The sequence below is a fragment of the Capsella rubella genome, unplaced genomic scaffold (assembly GCF_000375325.1).
Source record: "Capsella rubella cultivar Monte Gargano unplaced genomic scaffold, Caprub1_0 scaffold_6, whole genome shotgun sequence".
NCBI classification, from domain to species: domain Eukaryota; kingdom Viridiplantae; phylum Streptophyta; class Magnoliopsida; order Brassicales; family Brassicaceae; genus Capsella; species Capsella rubella.
In genome coordinates, this window is record NW_006238918.1 from 846,046 (window position 1) to 867,200 (window position 21,155).

The window sequence follows — 21,155 nt, forward strand, 5'->3', positions numbered from 1 at the left end:
TGATGATGGCTATTGCTTATAACTCCTTTTAATAGAGGAGCAAATCCGAATGAGAACTTTGCAATTTCTAGATAAATTCGAATCTTTTTTTTTTTTTGAAACACCAATAAATTTGAATCTAATTAGTTAATTTTCGTTTTGATTTCTTGAAACAAGAAAGCAATAAACAAGAATCATATCTAATCAGTGGTATTTTAGATTTTCTTTTTCTTTTCTTTTTTTTTTGAGCCAGAAATTACGGGATTACAACAAGAATATTTTAGTTTTGATTGGCAAATACTCTATGGTAGAATCGTGGAAATGAAATGGATGATTTGGTTTTGGCACTAAACCCCAATATATGCACTGATTTGGCAAAAAAAAAAAAAAAAAAAAAATTCAGTTGAACCAAACTATAGTGGGGAAAAAAATTAACTTCCGCTATCGATGTGGAAGTGATCATGGATTCATGAGAAGAACCTAGATGGTAAAAGTCGCTAATTCATTTCTTCAAGATTTGATGTGTTAAAGACATGAGAAAATAGTTTATAAGAGTATGTATACAAGATGGGACTTGTAGGCTAATTATTTCGCATCTTGAAGATTTGGATGATCCAATGTTTTCACGTATCGCTACAGTCGGCAAGTCTTGTAAGCTGTAAATTTGTAATTATGAAATAAATCACATTGGGTTTCATTTAATGGAGTTGGACAGTTGCTTACGGGCTGACTATATATCAAGCCCATTCACTGTCAAAGCCCGTTCAATGTAAATTTTTTTATTATAAATCACTTGAGAAATCAATTGAATGCCAAGATTTTTACAATAGCGGCTGTGAAGAAGGCAACGAGCTCTGTTTCTTTCTCAGACGAGACATGATGATCCAATACACAAATCCTGCGATGATGAAACTGAAAAACAAAGCGTTGTCATATACAACGACGAAACCATTCGAGATCTTCGACAAAGCTCCGATCTTGTGCAGAAATCCAGGCACGACTGGGATTATTCCGGCGACCAAAGCCACGATGGCTGCGACATTATATCCCTTGGAAAAGTAATATTCCCCGGAGGGGCTAAGAGAGTACAAATCTCCAATGTTCAGTTTCATCTTCTTGATCAGGTAATAATCGACGAGGAGTATGCCGCCAATTGGACCAAGAAGGGCTGAGTATCCGATGAGCCATGTGTACACAAAGCTCTCACTAGATTTGAGCAATCTCCATGGCTGACACACGATTCCAAGAACTGCGGTCAAGAAGGCTCCTCTCCCGAATGTGAAAAACTTAGGGCTTAGATTCACAAGGGCATTTGCTGGCGCGACCACGTTTGCAGCTATGTTTGTAGTGAGTGTGGCTAGGGAGATTCCGAGGATAGCGAGCAGAGTTGTGGCGATGCCCCCTATTTGACCGAGAAGCTCGATTGGATTGGAGATGACTCTTCCAAAGATGATGCTTGTGGAGGAAGTAACTGCTACGCCAACGAACGTGAACAAACCCATGAAAACGGGAAGACCAGCTTGACCAATGATCTGATCGGTCTGGGATTTGGCGAACCGGGAGAAATCGGGGATGTTTAAAGCCAGAGTTGCCCAGAAACTTATGTTTGCGGTTAGCGACGGGAAAAAGAGAGTCCAAAACTGAGCAGAGGTCAGCTTGGATGACAAGGAAAGCATGTGACCAAATCCCCCGGCTTTGATATATGACCAGACGAGGAGACAGGACGTGAGAGTGATCAAAATTGGAGCTGAGTACTTTTCGAGCTTTCTGATTCCGTCCATTCCTCTCCAAACAATACAAAGCTGAGCCAACCAGAAGACAATGAAACAAGAGAACTCAAGCGGAGAAGTGCCAAGCCAAGGTAGTGTATGAGATAAAGCAGAGTTTTTAATGTGACCCGGTAAAAGCAAGAAGATAGCTTCTCCTCCTATCCATGTCTCGATACCGTACCATCCACAACCTACTAATGCTCTGAGTAGAGTCGGGATGTGTGCTCCACGGATGCCAAACGATGATCTAGCAAGGACAGGGAAGGAGATTCCGTACATAGTGCCAGGCTGAGCCGTGAGGACGAGCGGCACGAGTAGTATTAGGTTGGCAGCAACCACTGTTGCTATCCCTTGCCACCACGCCATGCCAAGGTCAACTAGGCTCCCAGCGAGGTAATAAGTAGGCACACCAACTACGAGACCGATCCATAAACTTGACATGTCCAACCATGAAAACGTTCTCTGGCTTGGTGTCGTCGGTTTCAAGTCGTCATTCGTGAGGGATGGGTCGAACTGGGATTCGTCGTACCCCAAGTCATCGAATTCTGAGCCAGTCATCGCCGAGAACCTTGGGCGGATGAGACCGGATCGGCTGAAACCCAATTTGTCACCACGCCTGTGACTTTTATGTTGCGAATCAAACTTAGACGCAGAAGAAGTGTTGTGGCTTGAAGCTGTTGTGAAGGAGACATGCTGATCAAGTTTAGCTTTTGTCTGGGATCTTAAGGAAGTAAAAGAATGCTGATTGTGTTTGTGGGGATGAAGATTGAGATGGAGACCAAGGCTTAAGCAATTGGAGACCATCGTGTCTTCTCTCTCACACACAAGAGAGAGAATTGTGAGATGGATATTGTGCGTTGGTGTTGTGTTTAAGTCCTTTGAGAAACATGTGGTTGGGAGATGAACCATGTGTTTTGTGGAAGTTTCGTCGCTCTCACATCTCATATTTTATTTTTTCCATATTTATTTTCTTCCTTTAATATATCGAAACTAAAAAAGATTCTATTTCCCTATTATATTTTTTATTTAAGCTAAATAGAATCTCATTTTCATGCTACTCAATTCGTTGACTTTTATTAACCTACTCATTGAGTCGAAAATAACTCAACTAAAGAACGTGATTTGATCCCTAAAGACGTACTGTATTTATTATATCGTAGCCATAATTTTCTTTCTTAAGTGTATTTGATTGATACAGCATACATGACATAGTCCAAAAGCAACTCGAACACTTTTTTCTTACTCTTTTATTTGACCCAAGAACAAAAGAGCCACATTGACTCGTATACTACACAGTACACACACAAGAACAGAGTAGGTCATAGAAGTGTGACCAACCTTTTGGCCTCTGGTGAAGATGGTTATTCTTTCAAGCCATCAATCTCTTTTTCCCACTTCAATCCAAACATTTGACGGCCAAAAGGAACGATCAGGTTGTACCTAAAAACCTGCCCAGAAACAAGAGACCACATAAGCAAAACCATTATACATCGCAAATAGAATCTTGATTCTTAGTTGACTACTTACCATGTTGTTGATTTGTTTGAGTTCTTTTTTCAGTAAATCTGATCTCTCTTCCCAACCCGATTGGTCTTCCTTGAGTTTCATTGTCCATGCTTTCTTCAGTGAAACTCTCCATTCTTTTGCTTTGTTTCTTATCTCTTTGTTGAGTTCCACCCATTCGGGAGCAAACCCATTCTTGTTAAGAATCCTATACAATGTATCCTCAGCTGGGTCTGCGTGAGGATTTGTGTGGAGGTTCAAGGGTTTGCCTTTACCGGGTAAATTCTCAAAGTGGCCTTCTTCCATTGAATGCCATATCCTTTGCTCAACCACGTTGACTATGTCAGTCTCTGACCTGCAACATCATCCTATGTTAGCATCCGTTCAAGCATGTCAACTCAATAACATATTTCACAAGAATAAGAATCTCATTTGGAAGATTAACCACAATACAAGAACAAAAACAACAAATTTTACGCTTTCTCTGACCAAAAAAAAAAATGTCATAGCAATATAGCATCCAACCATAAATAGCAAAGCTACTGCGCGATCGTGTCAACATCCAAATAACAAAAGACTCAGCAACATACTCCGATGCATCGCATATAAGCCAGTTGTTCTACCTATTGATACATCACCAACGCTACTACTACTTATTAAATAAAAGGTTGATGACAGTCCTAAAGACTGGGCCTCTTTTAGATTGAAGAGCCTCTCTCACAGCTTTCTCATCAGGCACAAAACCCTTTCCCTTCATTTCTTGCAACAACTGTCTAGCTGAATCCTCTTTTTCCTCTTTTACAAAAGCTTCGAACACTGGAGTGTAAGTGGCAGCGTTGGGGCTAATGCCAATTCCCATCATTTCCAACAAGTACTTCTTCGCGTCCTTAAGTGTTCTGCCATCCGCTGCGAGCCCTTTAATCAATACTGTATATGTATAGGCATTAGGCAAAACGCCACAGGAAAGCATACGCATGAAAACCTTGAGAGCCTCCTTGGCCTGGCCTGCATTAGCATAGGCCTCCACGATAGCAGTATGAGCCACCACCTCTGGCATTTGATTTTTATCTTTGATCTGAGAGAAGAGCTCGAGCGCCTCATGTGTTCTCCCGTCTTTAGACAACGCATCAAACATCTTCACAGCTTCATTGGTAAAACCCTCTGTTCTCATCTTGTGGAATATTGCTTGGAGATTCTTAGCATCTTCTGGTTCCTCAATCGCCGGTTTCTTGCTGAATGGGTCATAAGGAGGTGGAAGCTCCGGCTTGCCAGAATCTTCAATTACCGGAGTTTCCTCATCTGAATCATCATCAGACAGAGAGAAATTGACTTTGGTGTTAACTCGCTTAGTCTCTGAGCTGAATTGCCTCACAAAAACTCCACCGCAAAACCAAGGAAACAGTGAATTTGAATTGCGCTTGGACCTTGAAATTGAAACGTGAAGAAGAAAATGCTAAATCAAGGTAAGAGAAGTATACTGATATCTGAATTCAACATTCTGTAGTTTTGATTGATTTCGCAACGAAACCTATGAACCCTAAGTATGTTAAAAATTCGATTCCAAAGTCCACAGAAATATGAAAAAGAGAAGTATAGAAATCGGATAGAGACTATACCTTACAAAATCGCGCCTGCCACGTAGCTCCGGCGGAAGTTTCCGGTCATGGACTGCGTCAATCACGGAAGAGAAACGGTCAGTGACAGTACTCTTCTTCTCTCTCCTCTTCGATCCCGCCGTCAAATCCTCGGAAGACGACCACCAAGAGGACGAGGACGAATAGCAGGCCAAAACTCTACCGAACTTAGAAAACTCGCCGTCGTTAACCGCAAATGAAGTGATATCTGACGCCGAGCTGCAAATCCCGAGGGAGAAATACAACCGTCGTGACAAGGATGACGCAGCCAATGACCTCGCGAGACGAACCGCCATGGCCGGGCCTCAGGGAGAGTCGGAATGTTCTGGACCTGTGCCTAATTGCCTTATGTAACCCGCCCGGTAGAGTGATTTAGAACGCGCCGTTTACACATCTACACATCTTGCCGTTTCCTTTCAGATTCCAGCAGTATGTGCCGTTTTATTAAGCTGCGGCCCTATATAAAATTGGTCCAGTTATTAAGGCCCAAGGCCCCAAGGTGTCGAAGTCTATGATATCAAGTCAAGTTACTTAAAAGAAACGGCTAAATCCTATGTGTCACATACCGCAACTGTAAAATCATAACGGCTAAATCGCTGGTACTGTTAAACTCTTTTTGGTGTTTCTCTATCTTTATGGTCGTGTCGGTGTTCGACGCTTTTCAAACCCTAGTAAATGGTATTGATCCTCCCTTCTTCTATTTTTGCTTTTGAATAGAAAACTTTCTTTGTTACTTTTACATAATAGTTGTTGTTGAAGTTTCGTAACCACAAAGAAGTACAATTTAATTTTTACAGCTTTGAATATGTAACGTGATTTATTGACATGCGTAGACATTATATACTTTTGAATGAGAAAAGTTTGGTTGTTTGCCACCACTCATGAGATTACTGTCAAAAAATTATTAATTTTATGAAAAAGGTGTATCAGACCAAAAAATATATAAGGTGTCTAGTAAAAAACTCAAAATTCATGTTAATTTCTTTACATATCTTTGATCATTGTGACAGCATAACTTGTCCATCACATCATCAGTTTAGAAGTTGTACCAACAACAGTTAGAAACTGTATTATAAGACATGATGCATGCTATATCAGAAGTTCATGTTTTAACATAATCATGTTTTTTGTCCGTATATCTCTATAATATTTCATGATTTGAGATATATAATGAGAAGATAATGGTGAAGATGAATAGGAATAATTGTATTATTGTAGCAAGTTGTATAAATTATATATATAAGAAAAGAAAAATGTTGTCTTATTTACTCAGTCGTTCGTTGTGCTGTCCAAGACGAAACGCTGTTTTTGTTTGTTTGTTTGTAATGCTAAATAGATATTCTAACAAGGACAAAAACGAGTTAATTTTTAATAAAATATGAAACTTGAGATCTGATCATCGTTGACGCCAAAAAGGAGAATATATTCGGACATTTTTTCTCCCCTACCCCAAAACAATTCGCATATATAACTTAGTAACACACTAGTAGTGCTCTAATAAAACGTGTCTCAGTTTCTGCTGTAATTTCCTCGACTTCGATTTTGGTGCTTCGATCATTCATCCTTCAAGCTCTTACGTGTATGCCAGGGTGAGGTTTTGTTTTCAGCACTTTCTAGATTGAGCTATTCTTTAAACCTTAAAGCAAGTAAGAGCAACTATTGTTCATATTCTTTATATGTAAGGATGCTTTCTTGGGAGTTTAAACTCATTCTTTTGATCTTTGAAAATTTGTTAAAAAATTAGAGAGGTTCACTTGAAATCAATCTATGTCTCCGATTTTTTCCTCAACATCGTCTTCACTCTGCCTTTTTATGCAATATTTTTGGCATATGACAGAAATTAATATGAATATTTTTTTTAATATATGTAAATAAATCAATTTCTATATATGTAGAGTTATTTCCCTTTAATCCCCTTTTTCTATCCAAATTTATTTGTTTTAATCGTTATCTAATCGTATCCATCGCTTTACTAGTTGCACCCTTTTGAACTGAAGACCTAGAGAAGCCAGGGGGCATGTAATGAACACTGAATTCGCTTTGAAAGCTCGAGGAGAAAAATCGAATTAGTCAGCAGAGATGGAGGAGGAGACGGAAACTAGGGTTTTTCTATCAAACGAACAACATCAAGAAGAAGAACCATCGTTACCACGTTCCATGGTGATCTCTCTCTATCTCGGCTATTTTCTTGCTCGATGGGGTGCAAGGTCTGATCAAATCATCAAATATATCTTGGTAGATTAATACGTAACGTGATTACCTAAGATTGTTTAATATGAATTTGCAGAACTTGGGAATTCTCTGTTGCTCTGTATATGATTTACCTATGGCCAAACTCTCTGTTTCTCACTGCCATGTACGGTGCTGTTGAATCCGGTTCCACCGCCATTTTCGGTCCCATTGTAGGTCAAATGATTGATGGAATGAGCTATGTTAAAGTTCTTAGACTCTGGCTGGTTACTCAAAACCTCTCCTTCATTGTTGCTGGTGGTGCAGTCGTTGCTTTGCTTGTAGTTCCTGATCTTAAGTCTCAGAATTTCCCGGTTTTCGCAACATTGGTCGTGTTGACGAATCTTTCTGGCGCCATTGGGGTACTCTCTACTCTTGCAGGCACCATTCTAATCGAACGAGACTGGTAAGTTTGAGTTTTTTAATACATTCACTTCATAATGGCATTGTAACTTCACTTTTTGATATGAAGGTATGTTGTCTTTTTGTTACAGGGTTGTGGTTATGTCGGAAAGTCATTCGCCTGCAGTTTTAACAAGAATGAATTCGGTTATTAGGGGAATTGACTTGAGCTCGAAGCTACTGTCTCCGGTTGTTACTGGTTTGATCATTAGCTTTGTATCTCTTAGAGCATCAGCGATCACATTCGCAGGTTGGGCAACCATAACAGTGTGGATTGAGTATTGGCTCTTTATCTCTGTGTATAACGGTGTTCCTGCCATAGTACAAAGCAACGAGAGAAGGAGTTTAAGGCTGTCTCAATCGCTAGCGGAAGAGACGGATATTGCATCTAGTTATGATGTTCCTCTTTTACAGGGAACAACCGAAGATGAGTCTTATGGGAACACGCAACGTAGAAGCGGAATCTTGAGGATTCTTGATAGAATCTCTGAGTCCTCTTTTGTTGGTGCGTGGAGGAATTATCTCAGTCAAGAAATTGTGCTCCCTGGAGTTGCTCTAGCTCTATTGTTCTTCACTGTTCTCAGGTTTCTTTTGCCCTCTCTTTTCAGCCCTTTGTGTTTGACTTTTGTTTTGCAGATATGTAATTAATTAGTTTGCTTTTTGAAATAGCTTTGGAACATTGATGACTGCGACACTGGAGTGGAAAGGGATACCTACTTATATCATTGGTCTAGGCAGAGGAATCAGTGCAGGTGTTGGACTAGCTGCTACAGTCGTGTACCCTCTCATGCAATCCCGCCTCTCACCCCTCAGAACAGGACTCTGGTCTTTCTGGTCTCAGGTACATATATATAGTACTATATTCGAAATCTAACGTAACATAAAAACTGTTAGCATACATCAGATAAAAGCAATACATAGTTATCCTAAAGATATTTTAGTTATTTGAATTTGTTATTGATGTTGGGTTCTTGTTTCTGTAGTGGACCTGTCTATTAGTCTGTGTTGGATCCATTTGGGTTGAAAAGGAGAAATTAGCATCATACATGCTCATGTCTGGAGTTGCTGCTTCTAGGCTTGGCTTGTGGATGTTCGATCTCGCGGTAATCCAACAAATGCAGGTAGGAATTTTAAGCTGAAATTTACTTTGTTTAACTATTGCTTTATAAGTCATTGAGTATGTACTTTGGAACATTGCTTTAGGATCTTGTTCCGGAACCAGACCGTTGTGTGGTTGGAGGTGTACAGAACTCGTTGCAAGCGGCTCTTGACTTGATGGCTAATCTTTTGGGTATTATTGTATCTAATCCTAAGGTAATTACTCAACATCACCAAATCTTGATCCATAAGTTCTCTTTTTCATAATGTTTGTTTTTGTTACATATGGTTTTAAAATTTGTGTTCAGGATTTTTGGATGTTGACATTGATCTCATTTGGCACGGTTTCGTTGGCGGGGTTACTCTATACAGTTCATCTCTATCGTATCCGAAAGCATCTATTTCACTTAGAGAAGATCCCTTTACTGAACAACTTATTTTCATGAAAATGAGGATTATGTATCAACATATATTTTCTCTAAAATTTCACCAGTACTGTTCGAATCTTTCTTTTTGTAAATCAATGTTCAAAACTATTTAAACTTGGCGACATGTTGTGTATGATATTGTTAAATTATCAATCACAGTATATATATAGCACAGAAGCTAAACGCCGAGAGCAGTAACGTGACCCACGTGTGAGAGTATCATATGTCTCGACCTTCTTCGACCTTGGGTGTCCTCTCAACGTATAGAATCTTCTGACCTACTTCGTCACATTACAAAAAGTTATTAAAACCTCAATAACAATTAGCTCAATCTATTCCTAAGAACAGCTGATTTGGTATTTAATTTATGTTCTTCAGATATAATAAACTAGCTCAGCCAAAAACTACAACTATTCAAACAAAACAAAAAAATACAAACCATGTTTTACCTATTAACCTTCCGTTCAAATGAAGCATGGCTTGTCCAGCACTATCCTCTCTTTCAAACTCAACGAAAGCAAATCCTCGTGACTCTCCTCTAGAATCCTTTGCAAGAACCAATCTTAGAACCTTTCCGAAATCCGAAAACATGAGAATCAACATTTCTTCAGAGACTTGGGCATCAAGACTTGATATATACAAACTCGTGAATTTGCTTTGACGAGTAGCAGATCCGTGATTATCATCGTCGTTGCTCATCTTAAGCTCTGTTCCAACCCTTCATGGTAATAAATGTAAAATGTAATGCGTCTCTTTGTAACAAAAATAGCAAAAAGTAGATATGTATTCAAATGCACTTAAATTCTAACTAAAAGAGTGTTTACAGTTTTTGACTATGACTACTTAGATTTAATATTTTTAAGTATATATAGGGTGGGAAATTATATTACCTTTTTTTATAACTCATAAAGATTTTAATTGTTTTATAATTCGGATATATGACAAAAGGAATAAAATAGCGAAGAAAAATTAATGGTATAAAAAGATAAATAATTTGTAAAAAGCCAGAAAAAGGTTAATAAGATTAAATAAATAATGTTTGTACTCCAAAATGTCACTGCGCTGCTTCTTAGCAAAATTTGGTGACTCAAACAAAATATCTTTCATAATTTCATAATAAAAAATTATAACAAAACATATATTAAGATATTAGATGGGCCAAAAGGACAGAGAAAAATATACAGTGGTGGACAGACCTGTGGGAGAGGAGATACGACGACGGAAGACTATTAAACATAGTTGCCAATACAATCGCCGCCATCACCAGCATGAATAATAGCACTGATGACGTCGTTTACCGTTTTGTGCTCTGTCAAGAAGAGAACCTAATGCAGAGAAGGAGATAGTGAAGAATACGATTAGTGAGATATGAAGATGGAAATTGTATCCTTATTATCATCTACTTATTAAATCTGCTCTCATCATTTAATGCTTTTTACTGAATTAGAAACCGTGTTTAATGTTTTTCTGGCTCTAAATGGTCCAGATTCAAATTAATGTTGCTTTCTAATTCCATCCTATACAAGTTTTGTGTTACTTTCATGTGAACAATAAATTTAAAGAGATGAATTTGTAATGCTAACATCAATTATTTTTTATTTTTTTTGACCCTGTTGATTATTTTGTATAATATCTACAAAGAAAGTAAATAGAGAAATCGTATTTTTTTTTATACATAAACTATGAGAATATATCATATACCTCACTGTTAACAACTAAAAAAAAAAAAAAACTTGGTTTTATAGACCTGTTAAATGTCCACGTTTATGTGAAATAGGTAGTTGAGACATCTCTTTTTGAAAAAGAGTTATGAAAAATTACAGAAGAAGAGCTTACTTGCCTGAAACTATACATACCTTATTTCAATCATCCCAAAAAAAGCTTCATGCAAGAGATTCACTCTTTAGAAGATTTTTTTTTTTTTCGTTTTTTTCTTAAACATGTATATCCACAACAACAAAAAAATATAAATATAAAAAGTTGACGCGAATGATTCATAAGTACGTCATGTTCTAGTTAGCTATAGATTGTGCCCATAAAGTAATTGAAGAAGCTAAACTAATGCTTACCAAAGTAGTAATAACAATCTGAAAATCTGAATATTCCGTATTTAGTTATTTAACATTTATAGAATAACAAAGATGCATTCATCACCAAAGTCACGTGCACCACTCCGCTATAATTTTTCGTCCTACTAAAAACGATCGAGACCGATGAAGAAGACTAGGACCATTGCCCATATTGATGTGATTAAAATCAGAAAGCCCACTGGCTCTTCCGCGGCTCACGTTTTAAACCGGCTATAACAAACCATTTGAGGACAAGGTCTTGTTGTTTTTTTTTCTTTATTAAAGGACAGTGTCTTCTTGTTTGACTAGATATTTTGTGAACACGTTTTTTGTAGTATATAGTTGTTATCGATCCATTATTTGATTTTTGATTTAAGATATAAGTTCAATTTTTTTTTAAGTAGGTTTGAGTTAGATCTATCTATATATGAATAGCAGGTACGTTAAGCTTTCGTACTACTCAACGGTAATATATTTTAGAACGTTTTGTTGAACATAATGTAACTATGTACATGAGTTACAACTACATGCTTAGGGTATAATATAAATATAGATTATGAAAAACAATTAAATACTGTATGTATAATTGTTTCCAGTATTTATTATTGCAAACACTCTCGTATTTATGTATACGCATCATGATTTGCTTATCCAGTTTTCTTTCCGTCAAAGATTCGTTGTCTTTTATAGGCCAATCCCTAGAAATGGTCCACATTTTTAAAATTTTAACAAGAACAAAAAGAAAAAGATTTTGTCTTATATCTTTAACAAATATCCGGTAAGGTTGGCTTATAAATAAGAATACCCTTAATTCAACTCCTTCACATACTCTCTCTTTCACATAATAAAGAAAAAGGCATTTGTTCCAAATTTCGAAAATGGATTCCATGATAAATCTCGTCGTGCCACTCTTCCTCGTCTTTTTCTCTTCTCTCATCTTTGGTAATTCACAGTTAGCTTATATATGTCTCATCAGTTTGGGATTTCTAAAATCTGTATGGCTAAATTTTTGAAGTTACAATTTTGTTCAATTTTATTTTGGCAGGAGACATCACTGGAGTGGAGAGCTCCAAGCATCATCATCACCATCATCATCACCATCATTACTCGTACAGTTCAACAAAGCTATTTGTGTTTGGAGATTCTTACGTCGATACCGGAAACATAAAGAAACAGGAAGCTGTAGTCCCATGGGCAGTCCCTTATGGTAACACATTCCCCGGTACACCCTCCGGCCGTTTCTCTGACGGCCGTGTCTCTACCGATTATTTAGGTAGGTACCTCTGTGAGCGTAACTAAAACGTTCTCTTCGTCGACTTCTTTATTTATTAGGAAGAATTTGCTATTTTACTGGGCCTTGTGAAACAACTATTTCATGTTATGCTCTGGTCATGGGAAAAACTTGGTTATATTTATATGATTTAATAATGTATTGTTGACGTTAATGTGATTTTTTTTAGGGAACAACAATGTTAATGGTATATACATCTTATGTTAGTAGCCAATGAAAGTTAAAATACATACCAACAAATACTAATACAGTACTGGTTATGGTTGAATACTTGCATGTTTTAAAAAAAGTATTCCTGAATTTGAAATTTCCAAATTTTTTCAATTCATTAATTAATATATTAAATGGTCTGCTCATTAATGTTGCTGATTTACTTATTTGTATTCAAACACATGCTTATAAAAATACAATTATTATGCAGCAAAAGTACTGAAGATAAAATCACCCATTCCTTATCAATTTAAAGATCACGCGGGACACGATCAGTTACAGTATGGGATGAACTTTGCGATCGGAGGAACTGGAGTCTTCGAAACTACGAGCTCAAATTTCAATATGACGTATCAGATCAATCTCTTTGAGCAACTCATCGGCGATGTCTACTCTCCATCCGACCTCTCATCTTCCCTAGCTCTCGTCAGTGTTGCTGGCAATGACTACTTAACTTACGTTGCTAAACATGGCATAAACATCGTAAGGAAACACGATTTCTTATATACTCATTTTATTACATTTTAGCCCTTTTGGAATTCAGTTTAGGGTCGGTTTAAATAAATTAATGTTTATTACAGTTATATATTTTGAACTGAAAACCAAATCAAATGAAATTCTTATTAGTCCATAGAACCAGTTTAAGCTATAAGTTTCATGATCATCCAACACGTTCTTTTCTCGAGGTTCTAACAAAACCTACAACAAAAAATCTCCAATCTTGCTCGCAATCTTAATTAGATATATTAATGATAAAAAAAGATAGTTTAATTGATTCTTGATTCTTATCACAGGGGATCATTCAATCCATGACGCAAGTCATTCATCAAACCAAGGTTAATATGCGGCGGATCCATGCCTTGGGAGTGAAAAAGGTAGCAATACCGTTACTACAGCCGCTCGGGTGCCTCCCCTTCTTCGCCAAAGACCAGAAGTGCAACCCCAATATAAACACGTTGGTTTTCGTACACAACAGCGCATTGCGGGAAGTAGTGGCCAATCTCAACAAGGAGACCAAGCAGTCTGCTTTCATGGTCATTGACTACTACAACGCCTTCTTGACCGCCTTCAACAGCAAAGGAGAGAATCCAGGCAAGAAAAAACAAAACAATATCCTTGTATTCCATATTTTTCCCCTCAAGCCTTATTATGTATGTGTGATTGGTTTATGGAAATGTAGGGAGTAAAAGGTTTGAAACTCCGTACAAAGCATGTTGCGGAGGCCTTTGCGGGTCCGTGTACAAGAACGGTCAGAAGAATTATACCTTATGCGATAATCCCACGTCTGCTTTCTTCTGGGATGGACTTCACCCTACTCAGGAAGGATGGAAATCGGTTTACTCCGCTTTAAACCTAACAGCATTTTCGACTTGATGGATTACACGAAATGTGTTTGAGATCAGATCTCAAAAGTTCTTCATCGTTGAGTGTTTTCTGCTTTTATAAATAGTTGTTATGTCTACGTCTTTTGAGTGTGTCGTTCTATAATTCCTGCATGCAAGGCTTTGTGCCTCTATCTTTTTTATTGTGTGTTTAAGAATAAAAGTGTAAACTTTAAGATTGAAATAAAACACTCTTTGTATTATTATGCTCTGTCTTTTTACACACTCTGTTTCTAATTAAAGATCACACGTATACTACTTATGTGATTTTTTTATCCTTGGTTCCACACAGCAAGTTTATTAACAAAGTTTCAGATGACAAAAGAAAAGATGGAGAGGAAAAAAGAAAAGGGTAACGCACAACTCTCTTTTTTTTTTATCAATATGTAATAAATTTAAATTTGTGTAGAGACTGGAGACACAATAACTTTGACCGAGACTATAACGGTACTATAAGCTTTTAGTTTTACCCTACTCTGATTAATTTAGTAAAGTTTACCATCCCATTAAAAAGCATCTGCCGCATTATTACCAATAAGGTCAATCATACTAACACAAATCACTGGGTTATATAAATTATTTAAGTGACGCTTATTTGTTTATACTTTAAAGACCAACTACTGTGTATAGTGAAGTTTAAATCTTCTAATTATCAAAATGATGAAGGAAAATAATATAGTGAAGTTTCACTGGTTTAAACCATACCGACCATGACGTCAAAAAAGAATTATTGTATATATATTGACTGTATTATCTTTAGCCAAAAAAAAACGTGACTGCAGTGTTGTCAAACTTCAGTATAGACTATAGAGTGTTTCCGCAAAACTTTTTGGATCCGACTAAATTGGAAAATTAGATGAGAACTATCGATTTGGGGAGAAATAGGAATATAACTATCGATTCGGGTAGCTTGAAGACGAGATTAAAGTTATGTGTAGTTCTAATACGATGTAATAGTTATCGGGGGGAAATAGGTCGTCAATCCATTCGATTGATTTGGATAACGTGAAAGCAGAGAAAGCTGCCGCTAAATCGAGTCCTATGTTATTCTTTTTCTTTGACAACAACTTCACAACCGATCTTATCGAAGCTGGTCTTAAATCGAATTAAATCAAATTTTGATTATGTAGAAGTTGGATTTGTTGCTTGAAGAACCGGGTGAAGAAGACAATATTGGATCGGATCATTTAAAGGGTCGAGTCGGGTTTAAAATTTGGTTTTATACCAGGATTACGTTGGTTTTAATTGGGTTTGGTTCGTAACCCGTTCAAACCCAGAAAATTGGAAAATTAGATTAGAACTATCGATTTGGGGAGAAATAGGAATATAACTATCGATTCGGGTAGCTTGAAGACGAGATTAAAGTTCTGTGTAGTTCTAATATGATGTAATAGTTATCGGGGGGGGGGGGGAAATAGGTCGTCAATCCCGGATATTACTATATTAGTCAATGTTGATTTCGTTGAATCTTTTCTATTATTTCAGAAATATATTTTAGAATCCAACCTTGTCAAGTTATAATTAATAAAATTAGAGAATATGAAAAAGAAAAAAAATAAAACTGTATTCCATTCGTAATGCGAATTATTCATAATTACATCATTTTCTAGTTTGCTATTAACCGTGCCCATAATTGATGGTAAACTAGTGAAAACTCATGCTACCAACAAATCTAAAAAGACTGTCCACGATAAATCTTTTGTCTTACTACAAACGATTGAGACCGCGCGAAGACGCGGACCACTTTCTCATATTGGCGGTATATGGCCACTGATGCAGTGATGCGAACAAAATCAATCAGAAAGCCATTGCATTTCCACGGCTCACGTTTTAAATTGGCTATAACAACCATATATGAAGACAAGTTCTTGTTGTTTTTACTCAAGTAAAGGATAAGGTCTCATTGTTTGATTGTAGATATTTTTTTGAAGATGTTTTAATTCTTGTAGTATAGTTGGTATAGATGAGATCTAATTGTTAGAATATATATTATTGATTATCCAGTTGTCTTTATAAATTATAAATTCAATCTTCTAAAAATAAAAACAAATTATAAGAGAACATATAAATCTTCTAATAAATAGCAGGTTGAATATGATACTTCAGGATTAATCATTGAATATAGGGTTTCTTGAATATATATATAATTTTGAAATTTTTTTATAGGTTATACCGAAAACGTTTTTTTGGCACTCATTGGGATTTAAACTTCTTGAAAAATCCGGTAGGGTGGGTTTATAAATAAGAAGAATAGTACCCTTGGATTCAGTTCTCTAAGTTTCATTCTTTTAACTCACCTCTTTCACAAAAGAAAGAAACAATTTTCGAAAATGAAGTCCGTGATAACTCTCGTCCCACTCTTACTCCTCTTTCTTTCTTCTCTCCTCTTTGGTAGTTCACAATTATCTTCTATTTATATATATAACATTAGTACTATATGTTTAATTTTAAAAGTTACAGTTTTGTTCAACTTATTTTTGCAGGAGACATCACTGGAGTGGAGAGCTCAAAGCATCATCAGCGTAACTCATACGGTTCAACAAAGCTGTTTGTGTTTGGAGATTCTAACGTTGATACCGGAAACCTGAAGAAAAATGAGTCTGAAGCATGGATAGTCCCTTATGGTATCACATACCCTGGTACACCTTCCGGCCGTTACTCTGACGGCCGTGTCTCTACCGATTATCTAGGTATGTTGCCTCTATGAGCGTAACTAAAACGTTAACTTGTCAATTTCACTTCTTCTAATACTGATAATAAAATGTTAGGAAGCATTTGCTATTTTACTCCTATTTTCAATGTCACGTTCTAGATGTTGTTGATTATATTATGCGCTAGCTAGGCATTGGAAAAACTTGGTTATATTTATATCTTTATCTAATTATGTCATCTGTACTGTTGGCGTTAGTGCGTTATTTACTACATGTTATATTAGAAGCCAACCCAAGTTTATATATATACAAAAAGAATATTTACTATGGTGGAATATTTTCTTAAAATGAAATTCCTGAATTTGAAATCTCATTCTTTTTTTTTCTTTTTTTTTATGCTTATTGATTTTTTTGGTAAATGTGTGCAGCCAAATTTCTGAGGATAAAATCACCCATCCCATATCAAATGAAAGATCACGTGGGACATGAACGGTTACAATATGGAATGAATTTTGCGTACGGAGGAACCGGAGTCTTCGACACGGTTTATCTTAAAGGTTTGGATATGACATATCAGATCGGTCTCTTTGAGAAACTCATTGGCGATATCTACTCTCCATCCGACCTTTCTTCTTCCCTCGCCCTCGTCAGTGTTGCTGGCAATGACTACTTTACTCACATCGTCGACAATGGCATATCCTTGGTAAGGAGAATTAACCACGTTTTCTTATAAACTCATTTAATTAATTTTTATTATTTCTGAAAATTTATAACTTTCTAGTCCAACAAAAATATGACTAAAAGTATTTTGGGAAAAAACTTACAAATTATCTACTGTATATAAAACATACATATATACACTGGTAAAAATAGTTAAAATCTTCTTAATCCATAATATAGACCTATTTAACTCCCTTCTTTAGATATTTTCTTGAGACTTAACTCTAACAATCTACATAGACAAATCTCCAATCTTGATCGTAATCTTAGCACCAATGATAACTTGATTTCTGATTATGATCACAGAGCATCTTTCAAATTGTGAAGCGAGTCATCAATCAAATCGAGGTGAATTTGAGGCGGATACACGCCTTGGGAGTGAAAAAGATAGCAATACCGTCATTACAGCCGCTCGGGTGCCTCCCCATGTACACCAGAGGCTCCTCGTACCAGAAGTGCAACGACATTATCAACGCGTTGACGATCATACACAACAGCGCCTTGCAGAAAGTAGTGGCTAAACTCAACAAGGAGACCAAGCAGTCTACAGCCTTCGTGGTCCTTGACTACTACAAGGCCTTCTTGACCGTCCTCAATAACAAAGGAGAGAATCCAGGTAAATGAAAACAAACAGTTTCCTAAATTGATAATATAGATTCCTCTTTTGAAGGCTTATATGTATGTATTTGGTTTATGGAAATTTAGGGATTACGAATTTTAAAACTCTATACAAGCCGTGTTGCGAAGGAGAATGCGGATCTGTGGACATGAACGGTGTGAAGAACTATACCTTATGCGATGATCCTAATTCTGCTTTCTTCTGGGATGAATTTCACCCTGGCCAGCAAGGATGGAACGCGGTTTACTCGGTTTTGACCAAAAACCTAAGAGCATTGTCGGTTTGATCGAAAACCTGAAATATGTTTGCTTACGATTTCAAATTTTCTTCATCGTTAAGTGTTTTTCTTCTTTTATAACTCTTATCTCTCTACGTCTTTTTTTATTGTGTGTTTAAGAATAAAAGTGTGAACTTTAAGATTGAAATAAAACACTCTTTGTATTATTATGCTCTGTCTTTTTACACACTCTGTTTCTAGTTAAAGTTCACATGTATACTACTTTTACTTATTAATTGTGAACTCGGGTCTTAAAACTTTTATAATTGGCCCTTAATTAAATCATTTTATATAAATAACGATAGCGAAGATATGTAGTTCTACCATAGGCTCTAGTTAATCTAGGTTTCGGTTCGGGATCTTTTATATAATAAAGTAGAAGAACGCACACAATGAAGCTAAGTCACCTCCTTTTAAGGTTACTAGGTCTATGTTAAGCCACAAAGACATTAAGAACACTTCAATTTCAAACCTTAAAGTTCTCTCCTCCACATCTTATATATTTTCTCTTCATTTCTTTTTCTCTCTAACTAAAACAAAAAAAAAACGAAAGTCTTTGATCTAAATCTTGATGAAACTCCTCCTCTTTCTCGCTCTCGTCTTTGGTACTTTACCGTCGTCTCATAGCGTGCTGAATTATCACTAGCGGAATTCTATAAAATAGGCCAAATTTGAATTTGAATTTGATATATATATATATTTTTTTTGTTGCAGTGGGAATCAATGAAGTATTGGGTTCAAATCAGCCTTCCCAATCCCAAAAAAATCCGAAGCTGTTCGTATTCGGAAATTCTTACGTCGATACCGGAAACATGAAGCCCAATGCACCATCTTGGAAATCTCCTTATGGTATCACTTTTCCCCGTAAACCTTCCGGCCGTTATTCTGATGGCCTCGTCGCCACTGATATTTTAGGTTCTACTCTCACACTTTCTAGCTACATGATTCACTGAAATAGACGTCGAAAGAAGAAACAAAAAAAAGTGTGTTCATTCGTGCAGCAAAACAGTTGGGAGCTGAATTGCCGTACCTCTGGAGAACTCACGGGAAAAATAAAAATAAATTAGACAGAGGAATGAATTTTGCGTTTGGAGGGTCCGAAGTGTTCGACTCTCCGGTTGATCGATCGCCCAACATCTCTACTCAGGTAGGTTTCTTGGTTAACCTTGCCCTCGCCCGCCGTGTCTACACTATCGACGGTGACCTTGCTTCCTCCTACGCTCTCCTCAGCTACTCCGGCATCGACTATTACGGTTTCATTGACAAAAACCCTAATATGGCTGTAAGATATACATTCATGTTTCCTTAAACCACATTATATAATAATGTCAATCACCACTTATACAAAAATGATTTGATCATGCATGCAGGCCTACCCAGCCTTTGTAGAGTTCATCGTGGAAGATATACAATATAGTCTAGGGATAATGAACGGACTAAAGTTTAAGAATATAGCAGTTACGTCGCTGCATCCGCTGGGATGCCTCCCACGTGTCACCGTTGAATCCTCCTTTAGGAGTTGCAACGAGTCATATACCGATTTGGTGAGACTCCACAACGAGTCGCTGAAGAAAGCCGTAGCCAAGCTTAACAAAGAGGACAAGTTTAGGACCAAAGGGGACCGTTTCGTCATTGTTGATCTTCACAAAGCCTTCATGGCTGTCTTGGAGAAAAAGGGTACGTAAGGTTATTTGATCTTTAATGTTAAAACTTTAGTCTTAAAGATTTGTTTTTTGGTGTGTCAATGGTTTGCATCAGGGGCGGATCTAGAAAATTTATTCAACGGGGGCAAAAAAATAGTAAAAACCATCAAATACTAAATTATTGAAAAACATAAAATTGTCATATAAAACTTTTAAAACATCTTACAAAACTACCCGACGCTCATTTAACAATTTAAACCTTTTTATCACATTTTCATTTGTGACCGCTTCAAATAATTCTTTTTCAATATAGCAAACAAGACAATCACTTAGAAATTGGTCTCCAATTCTATTCCGTGCAGCTGTCTTCACCAATTTCATTGCAGAAAAACATCTCTCAACACTTGCTGTAGCAACTGGTAAAGTTAGAACTAATTTCAAAAGCCTATAAACCAAGGGATGTGCAAGATGTTTTTGGGTTTTCACCATCAAACGGTAAAGCTCTCCAAGACTTTTCACACTCTTAAATCGTTCATCTCTGCTCACATTGTCAATGTAGATATCAAGATGCTGCTCAAGAGACAAAACCTCCCCATAGCTGAAGTCATCTGGATAAAACTTAGCCAACCTCACCAATTTTTCTCTGTTAAATTCTTGGAATGAATCAAGAGGACTTAAAGAAGCCATACAAATAAGTAGATCAGTGTTTACCTCCGTAAAACGATCATTGAACTCCTGAAGCTGTAGTGTAGAAGCAGTTAACCTTATAATGATGTAGGTTGGTTATATTGGTTTTTCTTCTTGGTTTCCTTGGATCTACAAAAACGTCTTCCATGACAAGCAGTTCAGCATTATGTTTCTCACAAAAAGATGAAACTTTATTCATAAGTGAATCCCATCCATCATCTATAAGCTTCTGTAATTCTCTCTTAGTAGATTCCACCAATGACATGGCATTCAAAATATCTTGGTCTTTCCTTTGCAAAGCCATTGACAAATTCTCAGTTAATCCCAAAATAAGTAGCATAAGTTGCATATAGAACACACAATCAAAAGTGATAACTCACTATCTCTTTTCTCTTAGCTGGATCCCATGGCAGATCATCGACATTGGTGTTATCTGGATCCAATGGTTGATCATCGACATTGGTGTTAGCTGGATCCAGTGGTTGATCATCAACATTGGTGTTAGCTAGATCCCGTGGTTGATCATCGATATTGGAGTGTGGCGTTGGTTTCCAGTACCCGTGT

General features: G+C 36.9%; 7 protein-coding genes across 9 annotated transcripts in view; 4 read left to right on the plus strand and 3 right to left on the minus strand.

Moving 5' to 3' along the window:
* Positions 1 to 742: 742 nt before the first annotated feature.
* Positions 743 to 2,614, minus strand: LOC17883913 (purine-uracil permease NCS1). The gene has a single exon (XM_006290013.2). The coding sequence runs from the start codon at positions 2,550 to 2,552 to the stop codon at positions 801 to 803; it is 1,752 nt and encodes a 583-aa protein (XP_006290075.1). The 5' UTR covers positions 2,553 to 2,614; the 3' UTR covers positions 743 to 800.
* A 279-nt stretch (positions 2,615 to 2,893) lies between these two features.
* Positions 2,894 to 5,260, minus strand: LOC17884179 (pentatricopeptide repeat-containing protein At4g38150). Of its 2 annotated transcripts, XM_023780953.1 has the most exons (3): positions 4,868 to 5,249; positions 3,276 to 3,606; positions 2,894 to 3,196 (listed from the first exon to the last, which is right to left on the minus strand). In XM_023780953.1, exons 1-3 carry the CDS (start codon positions 5,179 to 5,181, stop codon positions 3,110 to 3,112), a joined length of 732 nt encoding a protein of 243 aa, XP_023636721.1. In that variant the 5' UTR covers positions 5,182 to 5,249; the 3' UTR covers positions 2,894 to 3,109. The 2 variants fall into 2 exon arrangements, with proteins under 2 accessions (XP_023636721.1, XP_006289785.1); XM_006289723.2 differs by lacking the exons at positions 2,894 to 3,196; positions 3,276 to 3,606 and adding an exon at positions 3,702 to 4,675 and having other exon boundaries at positions 4,868 to 5,260.
* Positions 5,261 to 6,356: 1,096 nt separating this feature from the next.
* On the plus strand, positions 6,357 to 9,175 carry LOC17883134 (solute carrier family 40 member 2). Its single transcript, XM_006287488.2, has 8 exons — positions 6,357 to 6,474; positions 6,862 to 7,092; positions 7,173 to 7,520; positions 7,609 to 8,100; positions 8,186 to 8,357; positions 8,500 to 8,637; positions 8,720 to 8,830; positions 8,923 to 9,175. Exons 2-8 carry the CDS (start codon positions 6,965 to 6,967, stop codon positions 9,058 to 9,060), a joined length of 1,527 nt encoding a protein of 508 aa, XP_006287550.1. The 5' UTR covers positions 6,357 to 6,474; positions 6,862 to 6,964; the 3' UTR covers positions 9,061 to 9,175.
* Positions 9,111 to 10,400, minus strand: LOC17881647 (polyadenylate-binding protein 7). 2 transcript variants are annotated; one of them, XM_023779952.1, is made up of 3 exons: positions 10,239 to 10,400; positions 9,492 to 9,760; positions 9,111 to 9,323 (listed from the first exon to the last, which is right to left on the minus strand). In XM_023779952.1, exons 1-3 carry the CDS (start codon positions 10,310 to 10,312, stop codon positions 9,262 to 9,264), a joined length of 405 nt encoding a protein of 134 aa, XP_023635720.1. In that variant the 5' UTR covers positions 10,313 to 10,400; the 3' UTR covers positions 9,111 to 9,261. The 2 variants fall into 2 exon arrangements, with proteins under 2 accessions (XP_023635720.1, XP_006286632.2); XM_006286570.2 differs by having other exon boundaries at positions 9,111 to 9,320; positions 10,239 to 10,391.
* A 1,589-nt stretch (positions 10,401 to 11,989) lies between these two features.
* LOC17882097 (GDSL esterase/lipase At5g03610) lies at positions 11,990 to 13,986 on the plus strand. The gene is made up of 5 exons (XM_006286462.2): positions 11,990 to 12,053; positions 12,157 to 12,384; positions 12,824 to 13,095; positions 13,407 to 13,704; positions 13,793 to 13,986. Exons 1-5 carry the CDS (start codon positions 11,990 to 11,992, stop codon positions 13,984 to 13,986), a joined length of 1,056 nt encoding a protein of 351 aa, XP_006286524.1.
* A 2,300-nt stretch (positions 13,987 to 16,286) lies between these two features.
* On the plus strand, positions 16,287 to 18,428 carry LOC17882330 (GDSL esterase/lipase At5g03610). Its single transcript, XM_006288008.2, has 5 exons — positions 16,287 to 16,385; positions 16,478 to 16,684; positions 17,074 to 17,348; positions 17,672 to 17,981; positions 18,071 to 18,428. The coding sequence occupies exons 1-5, from the start codon at positions 16,325 to 16,327 to the stop codon at positions 18,268 to 18,270; spliced, it is 1,053 nt and encodes a 350-aa protein (XP_006288070.1). The 5' UTR covers positions 16,287 to 16,324; the 3' UTR covers positions 18,271 to 18,428.
* Positions 18,429 to 19,058: 630 nt separating this feature from the next.
* Positions 19,059 to 21,155, plus strand: part of LOC17883700 (GDSL esterase/lipase At5g03590) — a 3,541-nt gene continuing 1,444 nt past the window's right edge. Inside the window, exons 1-3 of the mRNA XM_023781878.1 lie at positions 19,059 to 19,176; positions 19,263 to 19,543; positions 19,632 to 19,938. Of these exons, the coding sequence (XP_023637646.1) occupies positions 19,074 to 19,176; positions 19,263 to 19,543; positions 19,632 to 19,938 (691 nt within the window). The 5' untranslated portion in view covers positions 19,059 to 19,073. The remainder of the gene's footprint in view (positions 19,177 to 19,262; positions 19,544 to 19,631; positions 19,939 to 21,155) is intronic.